Genomic DNA, 24,398 nt, shown 5'->3' with positions numbered 1-24,398 from the left:
TGATGTTCGTATCCTCAGGATAACGGAATAAAATCTCTGCTGCAGCTCCACAGCAGGTAAGACACTGAAAACTTCTTCCTGTGATCCTGTAGAGTGTTTGATTTTGTTATGAGCATGTATTCCTCTTTCGTTCAGAGGACGTTGGGATCCAAACACACCGGGGATACGAGAGCGTCGCGCTGAACCGAGTCCCAGAAATGCCGTTGACTTGGAACGCGCCAAAAAAACCGCTGAAGTGAAGCGCGCGAAAACTGCAGACTCAGTAACCGTTAAAAACAGACACGCACTGTATACTTGCGTTCATTCAGTTCTGCTCTGATTCACAAGAGTTTGTTCGTGAAGTGAGAGTCAAGCTGAAATCAATGACATCGACAGGTTATAAAATAATTTAACCGCAAGTTTATATTGGAATATGATGTTTATACTGCGTAGTGAAATCTGTGTCTTATCTAGTGAAAACAGATTTTGATCTGATCTCATTTATGTTGTTTAGTGAGGTAACGCCCTGAAGTAAAGGCTTGGGAGAGATGTATGAATTATGTATTTGTGTTATGTTGTATTGTGTTTGTGTGTCGTGAAGATTAAACACCACTATAATCATCTTCTTTTCCATAAACCTAAAAGCACCTTCTCCGTCTGTCTCTTTCTCTGTTTTATTAAAGGGCTTTTTAATATAATTTCTGATATTCATCTCATTTAACAGCTTTATTGTCATATTTTTGACTCAAATCTGTTTAGTTGTTTGCCATCTGAAAAGAAATCTCATCAGATTTTTATAACTCCTATCCATTAAAAGCTTTATGGATAAACAGTCAGATCGTTTATCTGTTATTAGAGACATGAGTGTATGTAATATCATGCACACCAGTAGCACTTATAGCTATTAGATACCAGATTTTGACTGTCTGATTAAAAAAAACAAGGCAAGCTGTGAGATATTATACCCAAACATTCTTCATACAGTGGACTTGCCAATAAAACTGATTAAAATTTGGAACCAAAAAATATACAGGCACTTTGAACTGAGCATATTTTGCTGAAGTGTTTTTCTTTAGTTGCTAATGTGATCTTTTTCCACCCCAGACTGAACTAAATGAAGCATTGCTTGGTAATTGGTTGAGCTAAATTGGTTTTATCTAATTGTGCTCTTAAATTTGACAGCTGACAGCTATTCAGCCGAATTCATTACATACCTTTCTATCAGAGTTATCTGAATTATCAAGATGAATTTGTTCTGACAGTTTAACTCTGAGTTCTTCTCATATTTTATTACCATTTTCTAAACTACAGCGACTAAACTGTGATATAATGTGAGAAATGTTGAAGGTGACTGTATTTGATATTTAAATGTGTTTAATATCTCATATTTTGTGTTATATTAAATGTATAATGTGTTTAGGATGTGTGGTATGACGGTGCTGTTAGATGATGGTGAAGGTGATGAAGACTTTGACGTGGGTGATGGGATCCGGATGCTGCCTCCTCCTCCGGCTCAGTGTGACGGCGGGGTCTGGGGGGCCCGGCGGGGCCACTGCGGGTGTGTGCTGTGGACGCTGCTTCTGCTGCTGTGGAACGTCCTGCTGCTGACAGGGTGTGTGGTGCTGATGGTCCTGGTCTTCAGCCTCATTCTGCTGCCCACCGCCCTGCTGCTGTACGCCGGCTTCCAGTGCCATTCACGGGTAGATACACCCACAATCACATGCATGAACCCACAAAACACACATACCTCCACAAGCACACACATACGCCCACAAACACATGGATTCACCCACAAACAAATGTATATGCTCACAAACACATCCATACACACACTAATGCATGCATAAGCCCTCAAACACACATATTCACCCACAAACACACAGATATGACCACAGACACAAGCATACGCTCACAAACGACTGCATACACCCACAAACACGCCCACAAATACACCCACAAATACACCCAAAACACACACAAGCACACGCATACACCCACAAACACCTGCAAACATACAGATATGCCACAGACAGACGCATACGCTCACAAACGACTGCATAAACCCACAAACATGCCCATAAATACGCCCACAAATACACCCACAAACACACACATACACCTACAAACACGCCCACAAATACACCCACAAACACGCCCACAAATACACCCAAAAACACACTAAAGCACACACATACACCCAAAAAAAAAACCAAAAAACACACCCACAAACACACATACACCTACAAACGCGCCCACAAATACACCCACAAACACACACATACACCTACAAACACACCCACAAATACATCCAAAAACACACGCAAGCACACGCATACACCCACAAACACCTACAAACACACCCACAAATACACCCACAAACACGCCCACAAATACACCCAAAAACACACACATACACCTACAAACACACCCACAAATACACCCAAAAACACACGCAAGCACACGCATACACCCACAAACACCTACAAACACACCCCATAAATACACCCACAAACACGCCCACAAATACACCCAAAAACACACGCAAGCACACACATACACCCACAAACACCTACAAACACACCCACAAATACACCCACAAACACCTACAAACACGCCCACAAATACACCCACAAACACGCCCACAAATACACCCAAAAACACACTAAAGCACACACATACACCCACAAACAAACATATACACCTACAAACATGCCCACAAATACACCCACAAACACGCCCACAAATACACCCAAAAAATACATGCAAGCACACACATACACCCACAAAAATGCCCACACATACACCCACAAACATGCCCACAAATACACCCAAAAACACACGCAAGCACACACGTACACCCACAAACACACCCACAAACACACATACACCTACAAACGCGCCCACAAATACACCCACAAACACGCCCACAAATACACCCAAAAATACATGGAAGCACACACATACACCCACAAACATGCCCACAAACACATGCAAGCACACGCATTCACCCACAAACACCCGCAAACATACAAATATGCCACCAAAACACCTGCATACACCCACAAACACACTTATACGCCCACAAAAACACAGATAAGCCCATATACACCTGCAAGCACACACATATGACCACTAACACGCCCACAAACACCCGCTTACACCCACAAACACACAGATAAGCCCACATACACCCGCAAGGACACATATACACCCACAAACATGCCCACAAATACACCCACAAACACACGCATATGCCCACAAACACCCGCAAACATGCAGATATGCCACCAAAACACCCACATATACCCACAAACACACAGCTAAACACACATACACCCGCAAGCACACACATACGGCCACTAACACGCCCAGAAACACCCGCAAACATACATATATGCCATTAAAACACTCGCATACACCCACAAACACACAGATAAGCCCACATACACCCACAACCACACACATACGCCCCCAAACACACAGATATACACACAATATTCTGATGTTCAGGTTCTGTTTCTACAGGTTGTGGCTTCTCGGGCTGCTCTTTGTCGCTACCTTGATGACAACAGTTGCTCTGCCCTCATCATCCTGGGCTTTGTCATGATGTCTCCACTGGTCGTGGTTGCTGCGGCGACGTTCTGCGCTCTTCTCCGGCGGCTACACCTACTCTTATATTTTCAGCAAATCACAGAAGCTCGGTACCAAGGGCGGGGCTTGGGCTGGAGGCGGGACATCCACGCCTGGGTTTGACTGACAGACACACCCAGCATTCTGAGGTCAGCATCTGGGGTGACCTCTAGCAACAGTAACATCACGGCACAGCGACGGCGTTACTGTAACTCTACAGAAACACAATCATGTAACACAATCTATGTAATATATCCCCGAATGACCAAAATGTAACTCTGGAGAACTCTGGAGTCTTGTCACATGACACATGAAAAGCGTGGTGTTACAGACTTACGTAGCTGTAACACAGTTTAAGTGTTACCAAACTGACGTGTGTGAATAAGTGTACTAGTCTAGAGATGTGTTAACTCGCTCGTGTCGATGTTTATATTAGTTGGTCAGCTGTGTTCTTGAAATGTGCAGAATTGGGAATAAACTGACTTAAATCAAATCTGTGGTTGAACTTCATTTTGGAAAGTCTCAGATCAGGCCCAAAAGCCAGCGCTTTAAAAATATCTTGCAGTTATAAATTCATGAGGCTCAGAAATATTCCTCGTGTATAGCACAAGAGAAGGACACTAAATCATCCGGAAACTTCAGCTTCAAACACCATTCTGTGCAACTCTGGATGGAAGGTCATACTGTGTAAACGGTCACATCATGTGCATATGTACATTTGTAACATTTAGCGTAATGATTGTCGTAACAGAATGACCTGGAGTTGTGTTCGGAGGAGATGGAGCTTGTCTTGTGATGGAGGTCAGACTGTGTGTGATTTACAGATTGACCAGATTAACGGGTCAGCTTGACTTGAACGCTCTCAGCGTGTGATTTGCTTTTGCAAAACTCTTAATGCCCCCCCCCCATCTAACGCATTGTGATTTATCACCATGACAACAGGCAGTGGCTGGACCTTTGCCATGGCAACATAATGGGACGAGAGAGGGTTGAGCTAATGATATATAATGACAACCTGCGGAAAGACAGAGAGAGAAAGTTCTGCATCTGGAAGTCTCTAACAGAGCCATCGTTCACAAATAACAATAATAACTCTGCCATTCTTTCATCACCTTGTGATGTTCCAGAGCCATATATTTTCATTCATAGTGACACTGACTGCCAAACTGTAAACATGACCAAAATAAACACCATAAAACTTTCATATCGTAAGTCTGTATTGCCACATTTTTTTTTCGTTTTTATAGCATCATGCTGGAGAGATGTGAGTGGTTGCCAGGGTGTTGCTATGGTATTTTAGGGGTGTTGCTATGCAGTTGCTATGGTTTTTTTTGTAATTATTGTGTGTGTGTGTTGCTTTGCAGTTGCTATAATGGTTTGGACAGTTTTAAGAGTGTTGTGAGTGGTTGCCAGGGTGTTGCTATGGTATTTTAGGGGTGTTGCTATGCAGTTGCTATGGTTTTTTTTGTAATTATTGTGTGTGTGTGTTGCTTTGCAGTTGCTATAATGGTTTGGACAGTTTTAAGAGTGTTGTGGTGGTTGCCAGGGTGTTGCTATGGTGTTTTAGGCAGTCTCAAGGGTGTTGCTATGGTGTTTTTTGTCATTATTAGTGTATGTGCTGTGTATATCACTGTCTCAGTCGATTCATTCAAAACTGTGGATTCATTCAGTAACGAATCACTGCTGTGTTGATCAGTTCTGCTGTGACTTTGATCGGAACTATTTTCATTTGTGAAACTGATCAAAAACAGACACTATTGTGTCTAAAACACAATATTAACATATTGTTTCTGAACCGTTGTATAAATCATTATCATTTGTAATGGTGCAGTTATTGGGGAAAATCAGCACTCTTGCCGGTGTGAAATTGATAAACTATATCATACGATATAGTATAAATATAAGGTATTTTTTTGCGCTCATATCTTGAATTTTAGGTTCATTCTAATAGACACGGTTGTGCATAGTTTTCCAAAATTAATCAACAACCCTAATATATAAATATGTGAACAAATGCAAATGAGATACAGTCTGATGCAGCTGTTCACATGAGTGTGTTCCTGAATAATACAGGTGTGTGTGTGTGTCGCATTAATTAGGTGAGATGAGCAAAACTATTGATGAGATAATTTAGTAGTGTCTGATATTGGTAGGATCACGTCAGAGCACAATAATAATAATAATAATAGAAATTAAAACAAAACGTGGTTACTACACTTTTATGCTTGGCCTAATAAAATCATGGTTAATTTTCTAAAGGAATTTTTGTGTATTCTTTCTTTTTACTCTGTTTTTATAAATGTAAATAATAATGATTTAATGATTTGCTGTTTTGTACTGTTTAATTAAAAGAAAGAAAACAGAAAAAAATATTAAAATGATTTACAAACCCGCTCCGAAGTCAAGATCTGAATCAAATGATTCGCGACACGCGATCCGATTGGAGCGCTTCGAAACATTTCAAGTGAATCATTTTGTGACGCGATGGTTTAACTGATTCAGAGTTTCGAAAAGCAGCGTTTCACCCATCGATGAGTGCTTTTTAAAATTAGTACGAGCGCTGTCGAAATTCGAAAAAGAATGTCTCTTTTGATCTGTTTTGGCTAGTGAATCGCTTGAACTGAATGATCGAATTCACGAGTTTGAATCAATCGGAGCGGTTCCAGCGTAAATGACTCACTCAATTGAATCGGTTCGTCTGTTCCTGTTTCTTCTTCAGTCATGTTTTTGTAAAAATACATTTTTAAAAATAAAACAAGATAAATAGTTTTTTTTAGCTGTAAAGCACTGTTGTGAATATGAGAATATGATGTTTGTCAGATTTTAGCACTTTTTTGCAGAACACAACACACTATTCTGGATGTTACGCACACAAATCTAACAGGAAGTGTCTTGATTTCCTTTTTCAAACACAACCAATCAGAATGCCACACACTAACTCCTCACATGATCAGAGTGCCTTTTAAATACAGTTTACACAAGTACTTAGTTCTTTAATATATATTTACATGTTCATTTACAGTGAACACAGTTTGAAACACGTGCCCTTTTAATTATTTTTTACATAATTTTAAAGTATTTTAATAATAATGCCATTTTAATTTAAATGTATTTCTTTTATATATATATATATATATATATATATATATATATATATATATATATATGGTTTTCATTTACAGCGAAAACATTTTAAATATATTAAATGTACATTTTAAATGTATTTAAGCATTTAACATCATTTCCACTTAAATTCGGTTATTTTTATATATTTACATGTTCATTTACAGTGAACACAGTTCAAAAAACACATCTTTTTAAACATATTTCTAAAGTATTTTAATATTTAATTTAAATGTATTTCTTTTTATGTATTTACATTTTAATTTACAGTAAGAATACATTTTGAATGTATGAAATGTACTTTTTTAAATACATTTAATTAATACATTTTAATATTTTATCACTAAATTTTAGTTTGAATATATATAGCTCATATATATATATTTAAATATTAATTTGTAGTGTAGTGTAGTTTGAAAACTTGCCATTTACTTATTTTTTTTACGTATTTTTAAGCATTTTAATATTTGATGTAATTTTTATTTGAATATATTTTACAGTATTTCGTTCTGAACTGAAGTGACTTGTGCAGCTGAAACTGGATCAGTGTCTAACGAAAACACAATTCAAATAAGTGACCTGTAAGAAAACTCTCTCTCTCTCTCTGTCTCTCTCTCTCTCTCACACACACACACACACACACACACACACACACACACACACACACACACACACACACACACACACACACACACACACACACTCTCTCTCTCTCTCACACACACACACTTTTATTGAGTTGTGTTGTGAGGATGTGATGTGTTTGTAGCGCCACCTAGCGACTATTAAACAGCATCATCTCACCACCGGACTGATTGACTCTCATCCACAAACAGAGCACTGAGAAGAGGAAGAGAGAAGATCTGTAATATCACATCAAAGTGCCGCTCAAAGAGATTCCAGACGTGTATTTCACCAGTTCATCTGTTTTCTCGTCTGAATGAAATGAGAAAGTAGTGCGTTGACTCCCTCGGTGCTGCAGATGGCGCTGTGACCCGTCACCGGACTCCCGCTCGCGGGATGATGGCGGCGGCCGCCGGAGCGCTTCTTCCCGGAGACGGGATCGTGATCGCGGGGAAACTCTACTCGGGGGTCGCGCTCACGCTGGACACCTGCCTGCTGCCGCACGAGAGCGCGCTCTGCAGCCCCTCGCGCGCGCACGGACTGCCCGCGCGCACGGAGGAGCAGCTTCGGAACCGGATGTGCGAGACGATCCAGAGTGCGGGAATTCTGCTCCGCCTGCCTCAGGTCCGCCGCGCGCTCTTCTGTCGCCTAGCAACCACTCCTCGCCCGGACTTTTCAGAAAGAAAACCCGCTTTAAACTAGTTTAAGATGATTCTGGCTCTCGGTCTGGTCTCAAACTGGTCTGGTCTGGTTTGAGATGGTTTCGGTTCTGATCAGCTGCTTCTAAAGAAAGTCCAGTCAGTTTACCAGGTGAAACCCGCCCAGGGAGACCAGTTCAGACCAGTCCAGACCAGTCCAGACCAGTAAACCACGTGTTCTTCAGCACAGAAGAAACACTCCAGACCATAACAACACTGAAGTGCTGTTGCTAAGCGCTCTAAACTACTAGTTCTGAGTGTTTGAACTAGTTTTTCCCTGGAGAGAGGGTTAAATAAGCTGTCTGACAATGTTCACATGCTAGTAGCATTGACACGCTAGCTGCATCCCAGATCACTAGCTTGTGCACTATTCTTGTTTTGTTTTGTTGTTTGTTTAGTTGGTTGTATGTTTTAAGTGTTCTTACTTGTGTTATCAGGTTGCCATGGCAACAGCCCAGATCCTGTTCCATCGGTTCTTCTACTGCAAATCGTTCGTGAGACACTGCGCGGAGGTGAGACGCTAATAGTCCGCTGTAGACCTTCTGCTAACCGTACGTGACTTCGCCTCTACATGTCAAGTTTTACGAAGTTACTTACAGTCAGCAGAATGTCTGAAATGGACTCTGAAAATATGTGATGTCTCTGGACTAGCCGTCTGGCTCTCGCGTGTGACCTCTTGACCTCTGACCCTGTGGCAGACGGTGGCCATGGCGTGTCTTCAGCTGGCGTCGAAGATCGAGGAGGAGCCGCGGCGCGTGCGGGACGTGCTGAACGTCTTCCATCACCTCAAAGACGCCGCGGGACACAGGTAACGCTGACCGTAGCGCGTATGCGCGCCTCTGCCGTGTGTTCTGACGCTGCGGTGTCTCCGTCAGGCGCCGCGGCCCCATGCTGCTGGACGACGGCTACGTCAGCCGCAAGAGCGACGTGATCAAAGCAGAGCGGCGCGTGCTGAAGGAGCTCGGCTTCTGCGTCCACGTCAAGCACCCGCACAAGGTCAGCCTGCCGCGCTTCACACGCACATCCCGCAAAACCCGGCTAATGCGTTGCAAACTTGCATGCCACAGTTAGATTGGCGTGTTTTCACAAGTGTGTGCTGCAGTTTAGGTGAAAAACATGCTATTTTTTGCAGGTACAGTTGAGGTCAAAAGTTCAGTATCTGCAGAATGTGAATTATTTCACCAAAATAAGAGGGATCATACAAAATGCATGTTATTGTATATTTAGTACTGACCTGAATAAGATATTTAACATAAAAGGTGTTAACATACAGAGAAAATAATTGGTGATTTTATAAAAAATGACCCGGTTCAAAAGTTTTCATCCCCTTGACTCTTAACACTGTGTTGTTATCTGAATGATGCACAGCTGTGTGTTTGTGTTTAGTGATAGTTGTTCATGAGTCCCTTGTTTGTCCTGAACAGTTAAACTGTCTGCTGTTCTTCAGAAAAATCCTTCAGCTCCCACAAATTCTGTGGTTTTCCAGCATTTTTGTGTATTTGAACTCTTTCCAACAATGACTGTGTGATTCTGAGATGCATCTTTTCACACTGAGGATGACTGAGGGACTCAAACACAACTATTACAGAAGCTTCAAACACTCACTGATGCTCCAGAAGATTAAACCATGCATTAAGAGACGGGGGTGAAAACTTTTGAACAGAATGGAGATGCGTCCGTGCAGTGGCGTATCGTATGTTTCTGGCCTTACCCGTCAAACGCCCGTCAGGTGAGCGTGTTCTCAGAGCGTGTTACCTGTGCAGGTGATCGTGATGTATCTCCAGGTTCTGGAGTGTGAGAAGAACACCAGATTGGTTCAGATGGCCTGGTGAGATCCTCAACTCAATATGTCTTAAACACTGTGCTGGAAATGACTCAGTTGTGTTCTTTATAACCGTCTGTCTGTGTGTCTGAAGAACTATATGAACGACAGTTTGAGGACGGATGTGTTTTTGAGGTTCAGGGCTGAAACAATCGCGTGTGCGTGCATCTTTCTTTCTGCACGAGTTTTACAGGTGAACACACACACACACACACACACACACACACATGCCAACGATGTGCTTTATCCCTTCACTCTTCCATTAAACCTGACCTGTGCACTGTCTCTCTGTCGTCAGATCCCTCTGCCTGACCAGCCGCCCTGGTTCTTGTTGTTCGGGGCGTCAGAAGAGGACCTGAAAGAGATCAGTTGTTGTATTCTGAGGCTGTACTCGCTGCAGTGTGAGTCGCTGGCCGCTCTGCAGCAGCAGGTGGAGGAGATGCGTTCAGTGTTGGACGCTCAATATAACGGCAGCAGACAAGCAGGACTAGTGTCTAGGACTGAAACCCCGACAGCCGGTTTCTCTCCCTCGTCTAAAGCTGGTGGGTTCACACACAGTACCCGGGTTTCCATTCAAATTTCAGCGCTGCTTCACTATAATAAACAAACATTGCATTGTCAGCGTTGCTAAATACACCGATTCTGGAACGAATTCAGCTCTATTGAAGACTATAGTCACATTATTCAACTCGGTTCACTTCAGTTCAGTTTCTGTTCCTTACTATCAGGTGACTTTACTGATATATTAATTGTCTTTTATACATTCATTCTCTCTTAGCGTCTCCTGTAGAGAACCAGAAGAATCACGAATCTCCGCTGTCACGCCTCGCCCTCAAAAACGCCTGTCGAAAGATCACGAGAGACGGGTGAGTTAGACGTCAGGAGTTTCAGTGTTCAAGTGTCCCTGCAGCACAGAGTCAGTCATCAGTAGCACAGGGATATCTGTAGCAATAGACAACAATACATGAAGATATTTTGTAAACGTCCTACTGTAAATATATCAAAACTTAATTTTCGATTAGTAATATGCATTGCTAAGAACTTCATTTGAACAACTTTAAAGATGATTTTCTCAATATTTAGATTTTTTTGCTCCCTCAGATTCCAGATTTTCAAATATTGTCCTCCTAACAAACCACACATCAATGGAGAGATTATTTATTCAGATTTAATTAGATGCATTATTCAGGGACACAGATATGTCTGCATGCAGTGAAGAGCGTGATGCAGTGTGCTAGTGCTTCACGTGTTTCTCTCTCAGGAGGAAGCGTCTGAGTCGCAGTGATGAAAGGCGAAACGCTCGCTGCATCCCGTCGCCCCCCAGACGCAGGTAACCCTCACCTGTCTCACGCACACCTGAGTCAGTCCTGGGGGAGGAGTCTGACCTGTCTGTGTTTCAGGCGCAGTCGCAGCGTTTCTTCTCCATCTCCCGGACGCACAAAGACCCACAGACAGCAGCAGAGGGAACGGGATCGAGCGCGGAGAAAGCCTTATTCGTCTCACAGGAGATGATGTCATTGGGTCGGGGGAGGGGCCAAAACTGACCAATCAGACGCCGTCTGTGAAACCTTTTAAACTGCCTTGAAAAATGTGTTTTGTATTGAGTATAAGAGCTGCATGATTACTCGTTAAAAGATCGCGATCTCATTTCTAAATGACAACGATTCGACCGTGTCTATTAAACCTTTGACAAAGTGTTACCGCAACATTTAAATCTGCGTTCGTGCTGACGCTAACACACAGAGCAGACATTTAACATTACCATGTTTGGGTGTGTGTATGTATATATTAAAATGTTTAATAATTCATTCAAATTTATTAAACACTTTTAAATGGACTGCAGCAATTAATATTCTGTCACACATTATTTTGTTTAGTTCTGAATCCTGGAGAATCGTGATCTTTATTTGAGATAAAAAAAAAAAAAACCTGATTCTCAATTTATCCAGAATCGTGCAGCTCTATTGTGCATTTTTTAAAGAAATCTAGAGAAGAGTTTAAATAAAATGGGAGCATTTTAATAACTACGTCTGCATGACTATTCATTAATCATAATCATCAATAAACTAAGAAGTATGTTTGTACCCTTGATATTAAGCCCTGTGGGCTCAATAATGAATTAGGCTGCTGACTAGTGAGGGTTTAATTAGCCTGTTGGGAGCATTGGTGGGGTGGGGGGGTTTGGGTTGTGACCCTTGAAGATCAGGGTAGATTTCACTTGTATTGTCTTCTGGGAAACATGTAGCTTCTGAAAGGCTATACTAAATGAAAAAAAAAACATGATATTTAGGCAAAATAAGAAAAATGTTCAAAAGTTTTCACCCCCAGCTCTTAATGCATGGTTTCTCCTTCTGGAGCATCAGTGAGTGTTTGAACCTTCTGTAATAGTTGTGTATGAGTCCCTCAGATGTCCTCACTGTGAAAAGATGCATCTCAAAATCATACAGTCATTGTTGGAAAGTGTTCAAATACACAGAAATGCTGGAAAACCACAGAATTAGTGGGAGCTGAAGGATTTTTCTGAAGAACGGCAGACAGTTTATCTGTTCAGAACAAACAAGGGACTCATGAACAACTATCACTAAACACAAAAACAACTGTGGATCATTCAGATAACAACACAGTGTTAAGAGTCAAGGGGATGAAAACTTTTGAACGGGGTCATTTTTTATAAATTCAGCTATTATTTACTTTAATGTGAAATATATATGTTAAATAATAATTAAAAAAAGCACATGCATTTTGTATGATCCCTCATATTTTGGTAAAATAAGTAACATTTTGCAGATTCTGAAAGATTTTGACCTCAACTGTAAATATTAGCAATGTAATATAGGCTAAATACTTGTGAAATGTCAATGAACACTGAAATCTAATTCTCCAGTGTTGAAAAGACATTGAATCAATGGCACAGTATCAGTGTTTATTCTGTTTCAGAATTCAAGTCAACCTTGATCAGTTTCCAATGAATAAGCGGTGTGTTCCTGAATGGGAATGGAAGTATTATCAACATAATACATGCTTATGTATATAATACATACAAAACCAAGAGGATGAGCTTTGAAATGCTGTTATCAAAGTACATGTGAAACATTCAGTACGACCCATCGAAATGATTGCTGTTGCCTCAAAAAAAACACCCCAAATCCAGTCCTAATGTAAGATCTGTGGGAGAAGCTCTGATGAACCCCTGAACCTCATAACATCTTGAACTGAACACTAGTAGACGCCTAGACTGGTGTAATTTTGAGAAATATGCAGCAGGACCCATGGTGCTTGGAGATTCCTCGCTAACATCCCTTTTCTTCAGAGCTCTTATTAATACATCTTTCATCTCTAGCTATACTTTTACTATATATACCTTACACATCTCAATACATGCTTAAAATAAATACAATAACGTGTGTGGTGTCTTTCTTAATAAAAACAATTACAATAACATCACAACACAAAGGGATTACATGTAAAGAAAAGCCAAACTTGCAACAGGACAACCTCATATTTTCCTCAACAATATACATTGTGTTGGTCTTAATGATCATTCATTCATTTTGTGTTTCTTTAGTTATTTGCAGTGCGTTGACGCCATCTACTGAACACTTGTGGTAACGGCAGGTTTGGTGTACAGTTTCTATTTCCTGTTGTATTCTCGTTTGTATTCTCGTTTGGAACGAGATTAGTGTTCGGTTAGTTCACGACTTTTCCAGAGCGAGTTGTTCTCTGTGATGTGTAAATTCTGCTGTCAAGTTTCTTCAAACTCCGCTCAGTTGTGTTTCCCTCGGGGGCAATGCCGGTGAGTAACACTGTGTGTAATATTAGGGGTTTTATATTAGTCATTTTCTTAAGATGTGTAGGAAGAAAATCTAACGTGTTGCCACGAAGTGTAGATTCCTCTGTTTCCCATGTAATGGCGGCTCATGCTTAGTAGAAAACGATGTACATGTTGCATTTGGTTTTGGAAATGATTGAAGAAGGCAATTTGAGTTAATGGGTACTTTTATTTTTGTTTACAGTTTTACAGCTTGTTTTTGCACTGCTGTGTGTAAAATAAAGGAGAGGAGAAAAAGGACTTCGGGATAAAGCATCATCTCTTTTCTTTGTTCACCTCACCTGGCTGTTTATACGCGCTGGATAGCTAAATACGCAAACGTTTAGTGAGGCCAGTACAGTAAAACGGCAAACCCTCGCCTGTCGAGAAGAAGACAGAACTTCAACTGCTAGAAGAAACAAACAAAAAAATTGTTGCCCGTCGAGACGACGCCATTAACCTGCTCACCAAGCCTGCATGTGACTTGCCCAGATTCCCCTGCTCCATAAGACATGGATTCTCCGACCGAAATGCAACTTCCCACTGGTGTGACTGATGCAGAAGCTGGTGACTGGGAGGTGAGATCTGAGCTATTTGCATCAAGCTCTGTTCGTGCACCATCTCAACACGGATCAACATGCAGCTCACGAAGGAGCACTGCGCTAGCTACCGCTAAAGCCAGAGCTCAAGCAGCAAGAACCAAAGCAGCCTATTCTGAAAAAGAAATGGCACTGAAACTTCAGAAAGCTGAAGCAGAACTACGAACTGCCAAAGCAGAAGCTGAATTGGAGGCATTGCGGTGTAGAAAAGAAATGGAGGCTGCAATAGCTGAAGCAGCAGTTCTTCAAATAGAATTAGATGATGACAACAGCCTCGGGGGACCGGAGTCAGATCTGAACCAAAGGTACTTCACTGCAAACAGCGTGCCACCGGAGAGAGATATAAAACAAGAATGCTATAATACTCCGCCCAGCCTGCACAGCCACCTGCTTCCACCTGCACGTCCTCCAACGCAGCCAGCCATAAGACCTCCAGTACAGCATCCAGCAACATCGCTTGCAGAGCTACCGACACACCCACCAGCAGAGTCCCTGAGACCGACACCAGCCCCAAGACGGCTGCCACCGCCGTCACAGGTACCACTACAGCCACAGCAGCCATCCATGTTACCTGCTAGTCTGCATTACAGCCCACGCCAAGCCAGCAACCAAGCATGGCAGAGAGGAAAGGTCCATGGGCTACCCAGTCCTGCTCCACGCCCTACCTCGCCTCGTCACACGTCTGCTCAAGATGGACACAGCTCCCAGACTGCTGACCTGGCAAAGTTCATCACTAGAAACCAGATCGTCTCCACAGGGCTGATGAAGTTCGACGATAAGGCAGAGAATTACTGGGCGTGGAAAGCTTCATTCTGCAATGTCATAGACAATATAGGCTTGTCAGTGGCAGAAGAGACTGACCTTCTGATTAAATGGCTCGGCAAAGAGTCATCTGAACAAGCACGCAGGCTCAGAGCAGCCTACATCAGAGACCCCCAGGGTGGCCTCCGAGCTATCTGGCAGCGCATCGAAGAGTGCTATGGCACCCCCGAAGCTATTGAAGAGGCGCTATTTGCCAGACTGGAAAGCTTCCCGAGAATCTCCAACAAAGAGCCAGCCAAGCTACGCGACTTAGCCGACCTGCTACAGGAACTGTATGCAGCAAAGCAGGATGGATTCCTTCCAGGACTGACTTACCTTGACACTGCTAGGGGAGTAGCCCCAATCATAGAAAAGCTCCCGTATAATCTACAGGAGAAGTGGATGTCCTACGGCTCTCAGATAAAGCAACAGCATCAGATTTCCTTTCCCCCATTCGGCGTGTTCGTCGACTTCATTCAGAACCAAGCCAAAGCAAGAAATGATCCCAGTTTCAGAGTCACCATGCCACTTCTGCCTGCCTCAAATAAAGACAAACCCAAAAGCATCCAGAGTAGAGTCAACCAGTCTGTTGCAGTTCACAAGACTCAAGTCGCCGAGTCCAGCCATAAAGGTGAGCCTGAAGCTGACTCTCTAGATCTCACCAAGCAGTGCCCAATCCACAAAAAGCCCCATTCATTAGGAGCATGTAGGAGCTTTAGAGACAAACTGCTAGCTGACCGTAAACAATATCTCAAAGACAATTCCATCTGCTACCGCTGTTGTGCTTCAACCACACATATCGCAAAGAACTGTAACAAAACCATAACATGTGCAGAATGTCAGAGCATCAAACACGTCGAAGCCCTCCATCCAGGTCCATCACCATGGAAAGCAAAGCCACCCCCATCTACGTCAGAGAACGGCAGGGAGGGCAGTGAGAACCAGCAGCCTCCCGAGACGGTCTCCTCCAAGTGCACTGAGGTATGCGGTGAGGGTATGAGTGCTAGAGGTTGCTCCAAAATATGCTTAGTCAGTGTCTTCCCACAAGGCCAGAGAGAAGCAACAACTAGAGTGTATGCGATCATTGATGAGCAAAGTAATAAATCCCTTGCACGTACAGAATTCTTTGAGATATTCAGCGACAATAGCACTCCATCTTCTTACACGCTCAAGACGTGTGCGGGCAGTATAGAGACTTCTGGAAGGAGAGCTTGTGGCTACATGCTGGAGTCACTGGACGAAAAGACCTGCGTCCCTCTTCCCGTCCTCATTGAATGCAATGAACTCCCGAACAACAGGTCTGAAATCCCAACTCCCAGTGCAGTTCTACATCACCCTCACCTGAGATGCTTAGCCAGTGAGATTCCTCCATTAGACCCCAGTGCCCAGATACTGCTGTTGCTAGGGAGAGACATTTTGAGTATACACAAGATCAGAAAACAGATCAACGGCCCCGACAATGCCCCATTCGCTCAAAAGCTAGACCTAGGCTGGGTGGTGATAGGCGATGTGTGCCTCGGCACAGCACACCGCCCCTCCTCAGTCACTTCACTAAAAACATGTATCTTGGGAGATGGCCGCCCCAGCTACCTCACACCCTGCTCCAGCCACCTGCGTGTGAAAGACCCTCCACACAGCCACTCAGTCCTTCATGATCCTCCATCTCAGCAAGCCGCCGTTCACACTGCTTCTCTGCTGCACGGGGATCACCTGAAGTCCTCCGTCTTCCACTGCACCGACAAAGATCACCAACCTGCTCCGTCCATCGATGATCTCAACTTCCTGAGGATCATGGATACTGAGGTATATCAAGATAGCACTCAAAACTGGGTCGCACCCCTACCTTTTCGGACCCCGAGAGAACGTCTGCCAAACAACAGAGACTATGCCATGAAAAGACTCAAGTCAGTCTGCTGCACACTAGAGAAGAAACCTGACATGAAAGAACATTACATGCAGTTCATGCAAAAGATGATTGACAGTCAACATGCAGAGAATGCCCCCGTCCTCCAAGAAGGACAAGAAAGCTGGTATTTGCCATCCTTCGGCATCTACCATCCCAAGAAACCCGAACAGATTCGAATAGTGTTCGATTCAAGTGCTCAGTATGAAGGGATTTCACTGAACAGTGTCTTGCTAAAAGGCCCAGATCAGAACAATGACCTGTTAGGCGTCCTTATCAGGTTTAGAAAAGAGAAAATTGCTGTGACTGCAGATATTCAACACATGTTTTACTGTTTTGTAGTCAAGGAGGAGCACAGAGACTACCTGAGGTTTCTATGGTTCCGCGACAACAAATGGGACAGTGACATTGTAGACTACAGAATGCGTGTGCATGTGTTTGGCAACACACCGTCTCCTGCTGTAGCAATCTACTGCCTCAGGAGAGCAGCGAAAGAAGCAGAATCTGAATTCGGCTCTGATGTCAGAGCATTCATCGAGAGAGACTTTTATGTCGACGATGCTCTGAAGTCGTTTGCAACAGAGTCCGAGGCCATCAACTTGGTGAAGAGGGCACAGGAGATGCTCTTCCACAACAGCCTCCGGTTGCACAAGATCACATCAAACAGTGCAGCTGTCGTGGCTGAATTCCCCCCTGAAGACCTTGCAAACAGCATTAAAGACCTGGACTTTGCAACGGATAACGTCCCTGTGCAGCGCAGCCTGGGTATAAGCTGGAACATAGTCACAGACACATTCACCTTTCAAGTACAGCAAGACGACAAACCTTTCACACGCAGAGGCGTGCTCTCAACCATAAACAGCATCTTTGATCCGCTCGGCTTTCTCTCACCTGTCACTATACAGGGGAGATCGTTGCTGAGAGAGCTGACCATAGAAAACGGTGAGTGGGACGCGCCATTACCTGGACACCTCCAAGCGGAGTGGGTGAGATGGAAGTCCTCCCTTCAATGCCTTCAAGACATACAGATCCCCCGCTGCTACACATCTCTCTCCACCTCTGCAGCAAGCACGAGAGAGTTGTGTGTGTTTGCGGATGCTTCAACCAAAGCAATCGCAGCGGTTGCCTACTTGAAGGTGACCGATGAAAATGGATGCTCTGAAGTCGGATTCGTGCTTGGCAAAGCAAAGCTGGCACCAGTGAAGGAGACTACAATCCCCAGACTCGAACTCTGTGCTGCAGTCCTTGCGGTCGAGATAGCTGAGACTGTTGTGAGTAGCATGGACTCGCACATGAACTCTGTCACTTTCTATTCTGACAGCAAAGTTGTGTTAGGTTATATTAACGATGAGCAGAGAAGATTTTATGTTTATGTAAGCAACAGGGTCCAACGCATCAGACAAGCAACGTCACCCCAACAGTGGAAGTATGTTCCCTCAGAGCTCAACCCGGCCGACCATGGCTCCAGATCCGTTACTGCTGCATCATTGAGAGACACCAACTTGGCTGACCGGACCCGCCTTCTTGTCTGGTAAGCCTCCAGCTGATCATCAGTCACTGTTTGATCTAGTTGACCCAGAATTAGACTCTGAGATCAGACCTCAGGTCGCAACGCTAGTCACTGAAATCACACAGCCCAGCTTAGGAACTGAACGCTTCGAGCGCTTCTCAAAGTGGACTTCTGTGTGTTAAGAGCACTTGCGGTCCTGATTCACATAGCCCAGTGTTTCAGACAAACGGACAAAGACAAAACTTGCAGAGGGTGGCATACCTGTAAGAAAGCAATCACGCCAGAGAACCTGGAAAAAGCAAAGAAACTACTGATCAAGAACATGCAGCAGGAAAGATATCCTAGTGAATTCAGTAACATTCAGAGTAAGTCAGACATTCCAAAACAGAGCAACATTGCAAAGCTGTGCCCAGTGGTTGACAGCTTTGGACTTCTCAGAGTGGGTGGACGCATCACTCAGTCTGGCCTTGAGATAAACCGCACCAATCCCCTCATCATCCCAGTTCAGCACCACCTAACGACTCTCCTTGTGCGACACCATCACGAGCAGGTAAAACACCAGGGCAGACACTTTACAGAGGGGGCCATCAGGGACGCTGGACTGTGGCTGGTGGGCGGAAAGAGATGCATCAGAGGCACTCTGTCTCAATGTGTCACCTGCAGGAGACTGCGTGGCAAGCAAGAACATCAGCTGATGGCAGATCTGCCTGCAGACCGGCTACAAGTTGCCCCACCGTTCACTTACGTCGGCTTGGACGTGTTCGGCCCATGGGAGGTTATCAGCCGTCGGACGAGAGGTGGACAAGCAAACAGCAAAAGGTGGGCAGTAATGTTCACCTGTCTGTGTGTGCGTGCTGTACACATTGAAGTGATAGAGACACTGAGTGCATCTAGTTTCATAAATGCTCTACGGAGATTTTTCTCCATCAGAGGCCCTGCCGCACAGATTAGGTCTGACAGAGGCACTAATTTTACTGGTGCTTCAAAAGAATTGAATCTGGAAGATGACGCAGACATGCAACGTTACCTACAAGACCAACAATGCACATGGATTTTCAATCCCCCGCACGCCTCCCATATGGGAGGTGCCTGGGAGCGACTTATCGGGGTGGCCCGTCGCATCCTAGACTCCATGTTCCTGCAGCAACGCTTCTCTTCATTGACACACGAGGTCCTCGTCACACTCATGGCAGAGGTGTGTGCAATTATGAATGCGAGACCCCTGCTGCCTGTGTCAACTGACCCCGAGAACCCTCTCATACTCACCCCCTCCATGCTTCTGACACAAAGGACAGGAGCCCCATCGTCGCCTCCACCTGACTTTGGCAAGGCAGAGATCATCCGTCACCAATGGAAGCTGGTACAACATCTCGCAGAGACATTTTGGCACAAATGGCAACGTGAATACCTGAGCACCCTGCAAAGTCGTGCCAGGTGGCAGGACAAAAGGCCTAACTTGCAAGAAGGAGACGTCATCTTGATGAAAGACAATGCAGCACCAAGGAACCACTGGCCAATGGCAGTGGTCATCAAAACTTTTCCCAGCAGAGATAATGTTGTCAGGACTGTAGATATCAGAGTGATTCGTCACGGCACTCCTAAAGTGTTTAAGAGACCTGTAACTGAACTTGTCTTACTTTTCTCCCCTAAACAGGATGTTACTTGTGTTTAAGTAAAGTGTGTGCATTTAAAAGGTAATAGATGTGGTATCCTTAAGATACCAGGCAGGGAGTGTGTTGGTCTTAATGATCATTCATTCATTTTGTGTTTCTTTAGTTATTTGCAGTGCGTTGACGCCATCTACTGAACACTTGTGGTAACGGCAGGTTTGGTGTACAGTTTCTATTTCCTGTTGTATTCTCGTTTGTATTCTCGTTTGGAACGAGATTAGTGTTCGGTTAGTTCACTACTTTTCCAGAGCGAGTTGTTCTCTGTGATGTGTAAATTCTGCTGTCAAGTTTCTTCAAACTCCGCTCAGTTGTGTTTCCCTCGGGGGCAATGCCGGTGAGTAACACTGTGTGTAATATTAGGGGTTTTATATTAGTCATTTTCTTAAGATGTGTAGGAAGAAAATTTAACGTGTTGCCACGAAGTGTAGATTCCTCTGTTTCCCATGTAATGGCGGCTCATGCTTAGTAGAAAACGATGTACGTGTTGCATTTGGTTTTGGAAATGACTGAAGAAGGCAATTTGAGTTAATGGGTACTTTTATTTTTGTTTACAGTTTTACAGCTTGTTTTTGCACTGCTGTGTGTAAAATAAAGGAGAGGAGAAAAAGGACTTCGGGATAAAGCATCATCTCTTTTCTTTGTTCACCTCACCTGGCTGTTTATACGCGCTGGATAGCTAAATACGCAAACGTTTAGTGAGGCCAGTACAGTAAAACGGCAGACCCTCGCCTGTCGAGAAGAAGACAGAACTTCAACTGCTAGAAGAAACAAACAAAAAAATTGTTGCCCGTCGAGACGACGCCATTAACCTGCTCTCACAAGCCTGCATGTGACTTGCCCAGATTCCCCTGCTCCATAAGACATGGATTCTCCGACCGAAATGCAACTTCCCACTGGTGTGACTGATGCAGAAGCTGGTGACTGGGAGGTGAGATCTGAGCTATTTGCATCAAGCTCTGTTCGTGCACCATCTCAACACGGATCAACATGCAGCTCACGAAGGAGCACTACGCTAGCTACCGCTAAAGCCAGAGCTCAAGCAGCAAGAACCAAAGCAGCCTATTCTGAAAAAGAAATGGCACTGAAACTTCAGAAAGCTGAAGCAGAACTACGAACTGCCAAAGCAGAAGCTGAATTGGAGGCATTGCGGTGTAGAAAAGAAATGGAGGCTGCAATAGCTGAAGCAGCAGTTCTTCAAATAGAATTAGATGATGACAACAGCCTCGGGGGACCGGAGTCAGATCTGAACCAAAGGTACTTCACTGCAAACAGCGTGCCACCGGAGAGAGATATAAAACAAGAATGCTATAATACTCCGCCCAGCCTGCACAGCCACCTGCTTCCACCTGCACGTCCTCCAACGCAGCCAGCCATAAGACCTCCAGTACAGCATCCAGCAACATCGCTTGCAGAGCTACCGACACACCCACCAGCAGAGTCCCTGAGACCGACACCAGCCCCAAGACGGCTGCCACCGCCGTCACAGGTACCACTACAGCCACAGCAGCCATCCATGTTACCTGCTAGTCTACATTACAGCCCACGCCAAGCCAGCAACCAAGCATGGCAGAGAGGAAAGGTCCATGGGCTACCCAGTCCTGCTCCACGCCCTACCTCGCCTCGTCACACGTCTGCTCAAGATGGACACAGCTCCCAGACTGCTGACCTGGCGAAGTTCATCACTAGAAACCAGATCGTCTCCACAGGGCTGATGAAGTTCGACGATAAGGCAGAGAATTACTGGGCGTGGAAAGCTTCATTCTGCAATGTCATAGACAATATAGGCTTGTCAGTGGCAGAAGAGACTGACCTTCTGATTAAATGGCTCGGCAAAGAGTCATCTGAACAAGCACGCAGGCTCAGAGCAGCCTACATCAGAGACCCCCAGGGTGGCCTCCGAGCTATCTGGCAGCGCATCGAAGAGTGCTATGGCACCCCCGAAGCTATTGAAGAGGCGCTATTTGCCAGACTGGAAAGCTTCCCGAGAATCTCCAACAAAGAGCCAGCCAAGCTACGCGACTTAGCCGACCTGCTACAGGAACTGTACGCAGCAAAGCAGGATGGATTCCTTCCAGGACTAACTTACCTTGACACTGCTAGGGGAGTAGCCCCAATCATAGAAAAGCTCCCGTATAATCTACAGGAGAAGTGGATGTCCTACGGCTCTCAGATAAAGCAACAGCATCAGATTTCCTTTCCCCCATTCGGCGTGTTCGTCGACTTCATTCAGAACCAAGCCAAAGCAAGAAATGATCCCAGTTTCAGAGTCACCATGCCACTTCTGCCTGCCTCAAATAAAGACAAACCCAAAAGCATCCAGAGTAGAGTCAACCAGTCTGTTGCAGTTCACAAGACTCAAGTCGCCGAGTCCAGCCATAAAGGTGAGCCTGAAGCTGACTCTCTAGATCTCACCAAGCAGTGCCCAATCCACAAAAAGCCCCATTCATTAGGAGCATGTAGGAGCTTTAGAGACAAACTGCTAGCTGACCGTAAACAATATCTCAAAGACAATTCCATCTGCTACCGCTGTTGTGCTTCAACCACACATATCGCAAAGAACTGTAACAAAACCATAACATGTGCAGAATGTCAGAGCATCAAACACGTCGAAGCCCTCCATCCAGGTCCATCACCATGGAAAGCAAAGCCACCCCCATCTACGTCAGAGAACGGCAGGGAGGGCAGTGAGAACCAGCAGCCTCCAGAGACGGTCTCCTCCAAGTGCACTGAGGTATGCGGTGAGGGTATGAGTGCTAGAGGTTGCTCCAAAATATGCTTAGTCAGTGTCTTCCCACAAGGCCAGAGAGAAGCAACAACTAGAGTGTATGCGATCATTGATGAGCAAAGTAATAAATCCCTTGCACGTACAGAATTCTTTGAGATATTCAGCGACAATAGCACTCCATCTTCTTACACGCTCAAGACGTGTGCGGGCAGTATAGAGACTTCTGGAAGGAGAGCTTGTGGCTACATGCTGGAGTCACTGGACGAAAAGACCTGCGTCCCTCTTCCCGTCCTCATTGAATGCAATGAACTCCCGAACAACAGGTCTGAAATCCCAACTCCCAGTGCAGTTCTACATCACCCTCACCTGAGATGCTTAGTCAGTGAGATTCCTCCATTAGACCCCAGTGCCCAGATACTGCTGTTGCTAGGGAGAGACATTTTGAGTATACACAAGATCAGAAAACAGATCAACGGCCCCGACAATGCCCCATTCGCTCAAAAGCTAGACCTAGGCTGGGTGGTGATAGGCGATGTGTGCCTCGGCACAGCACACCGCCCCTCCTCAGTCACTTCACTAAAAACATGTATCTTGGGAGATGGCCGCCCCAGCTACCTCACACCCTGCTCCAGCCACCTGCGTGTGAAAGACCCTCCACACAGCCACTCAGTCCTTCATGATCCTCCATCTCAGCAAGCCGCCGTTCACACTGCTTCTCTGCTGCACGGGGATCACCTGAAGTCCTCCGTCTTCCACTGCACCGACAAAGATCACCAACCTGCTCCGTCCATCGATGATCTCAACTTCCTGAGGATCATGGATACTGAGGTATATCAAGATAGCACTCAAAACTGGGTCGCACCCCTACCTTTTCGGACCCCGAGAGAACGTCTGCCAAACAACAGAGACTATGCCATGAAAAGACTCAAGTCAGTCTGCTGCACACTAGAGAAGAAACCTGACATGAAAGAACATTACATGCAGTTCATGCAAAAGATGATTGACAGTCAACATGCAGAGAATGCCCCCGTCCTCCAAGAAGGACAAGAAAGCTGGTATTTGCCATCCTTCGGCATCTACCATCCCAAGAAACCCGAACAGATTCGAATAGTGTTCGATTCAAGTGCTCAGTATGAAGGGATTTCACTGAACAGTGTCTTGCTCAAAGGCCCAGATCAGAACAATGACCTGTTAGGCGTCCTTATCAGGTTTAGAAAAGAGAAAATTGCTGTGACTCCAGATATTCAACACATGTTTTACTGTTTTGTAGTCAAGGAGGAGCACAGAGACTACCTGAGGTTTCTATGGTTCCGCGACAACAAATGGGACAGTGACATTGTAGACTACAGAATGCGTGTGCATGTGTTTGGCAACACACCGTCTCCTGCTGTAGCAATCTACTGCCTCAGGAGAGCAGCGAAAGAAGCAGAATCTGAATTCGGCTCTGATGTCAGAGCATTCATCGAGAGAGACTTTTATGTCGACGATGCTCTGAAGTCGTTTGCA

The 24,398-nt window shown here is 44.7% G+C and overlaps 2 protein-coding genes and 1 long non-coding RNA gene across 3 annotated transcripts; all 3 read left to right on the top strand.

Moving 5' to 3' along the window:
* Positions 1-4,102, top strand: LOC122141551 (transmembrane protein 88B-like). The gene is made up of 3 exons (XM_042749297.1): positions 1-56; positions 1,400-1,679; positions 3,505-4,102. The coding sequence occupies exons 2-3, from the start codon at positions 1,401-1,403 to the stop codon at positions 3,730-3,732; spliced, it is 507 nt and encodes a 168-aa protein (XP_042605231.1). The 5' UTR covers positions 1-56; position 1,400; the 3' UTR covers positions 3,733-4,102.
* A 3,570-nt stretch (positions 4,103-7,672) lies between these two features.
* On the top strand, positions 7,673-11,900 carry LOC109052611 (cyclin-L2-like). Its single transcript, XM_042749875.1, has 10 exons — positions 7,673-7,980; positions 8,492-8,566; positions 8,753-8,862; positions 8,930-9,050; positions 9,818-9,882; positions 9,970-10,069; positions 10,175-10,418; positions 10,655-10,742; positions 11,138-11,206; positions 11,277-11,900. Exons 1-10 carry the CDS (start codon positions 7,753-7,755, stop codon positions 11,386-11,388), a joined length of 1,212 nt encoding a protein of 403 aa, XP_042605809.1. The 5' UTR covers positions 7,673-7,752; the 3' UTR covers positions 11,389-11,900.
* Positions 11,901-13,398: 1,498 nt separating this feature from the next.
* On the top strand, positions 13,399-13,942 carry LOC122141764. The gene is made up of 2 exons (XR_006158087.1): positions 13,399-13,669; positions 13,890-13,942. It is a non-coding gene; the product is annotated as an uncharacterized LOC122141764 (long non-coding RNA).
* Positions 13,943-24,398: the final 10,456 nt, after the last annotated feature.

Source organism: Cyprinus carpio, chromosome B22 (genome assembly GCF_018340385.1).
Source record: "Cyprinus carpio isolate SPL01 chromosome B22, ASM1834038v1, whole genome shotgun sequence".
Classification (NCBI taxonomy): domain Eukaryota; kingdom Metazoa; phylum Chordata; class Actinopteri; order Cypriniformes; family Cyprinidae; genus Cyprinus; species Cyprinus carpio.
The sequence above is the reverse complement of the archived record's forward strand: the minus strand, read 5'-3'. Positions and strand labels throughout refer to the sequence as shown.

Coding starts and splice junctions, on each gene's coding strand:
- LOC122141551 (XM_042749297.1), top strand. CDS start 1,401: ATGTGTGGTATGACGGTGCTGTTAGATGATGGTGAAGGTGATGAAGAC. Junction 1,680..3,504: donor GCTTCCAGTGCCATTCACGG/GTAGATACACCC, acceptor CTGTTTCTACAG/GTTGTGGCTTCTCGGGCTGC.
- LOC109052611 (XM_042749875.1), top strand. CDS start 7,753: ATGATGGCGGCGGCCGCCGGAGCGCTTCTTCCCGGAGACGGGATCGTG. Junction 9,883..9,969: donor AGATTGGTTCAGATGGCCTG/GTGAGATCCTCA, acceptor TGTGTGTCTGAA/GAACTATATGAACGACAGTT. Junction 10,070..10,174: donor TTTCTGCACGAGTTTTACAG/GTGAACACACAC, acceptor CTCTGTCGTCAG/ATCCCTCTGCCTGACCAGCC.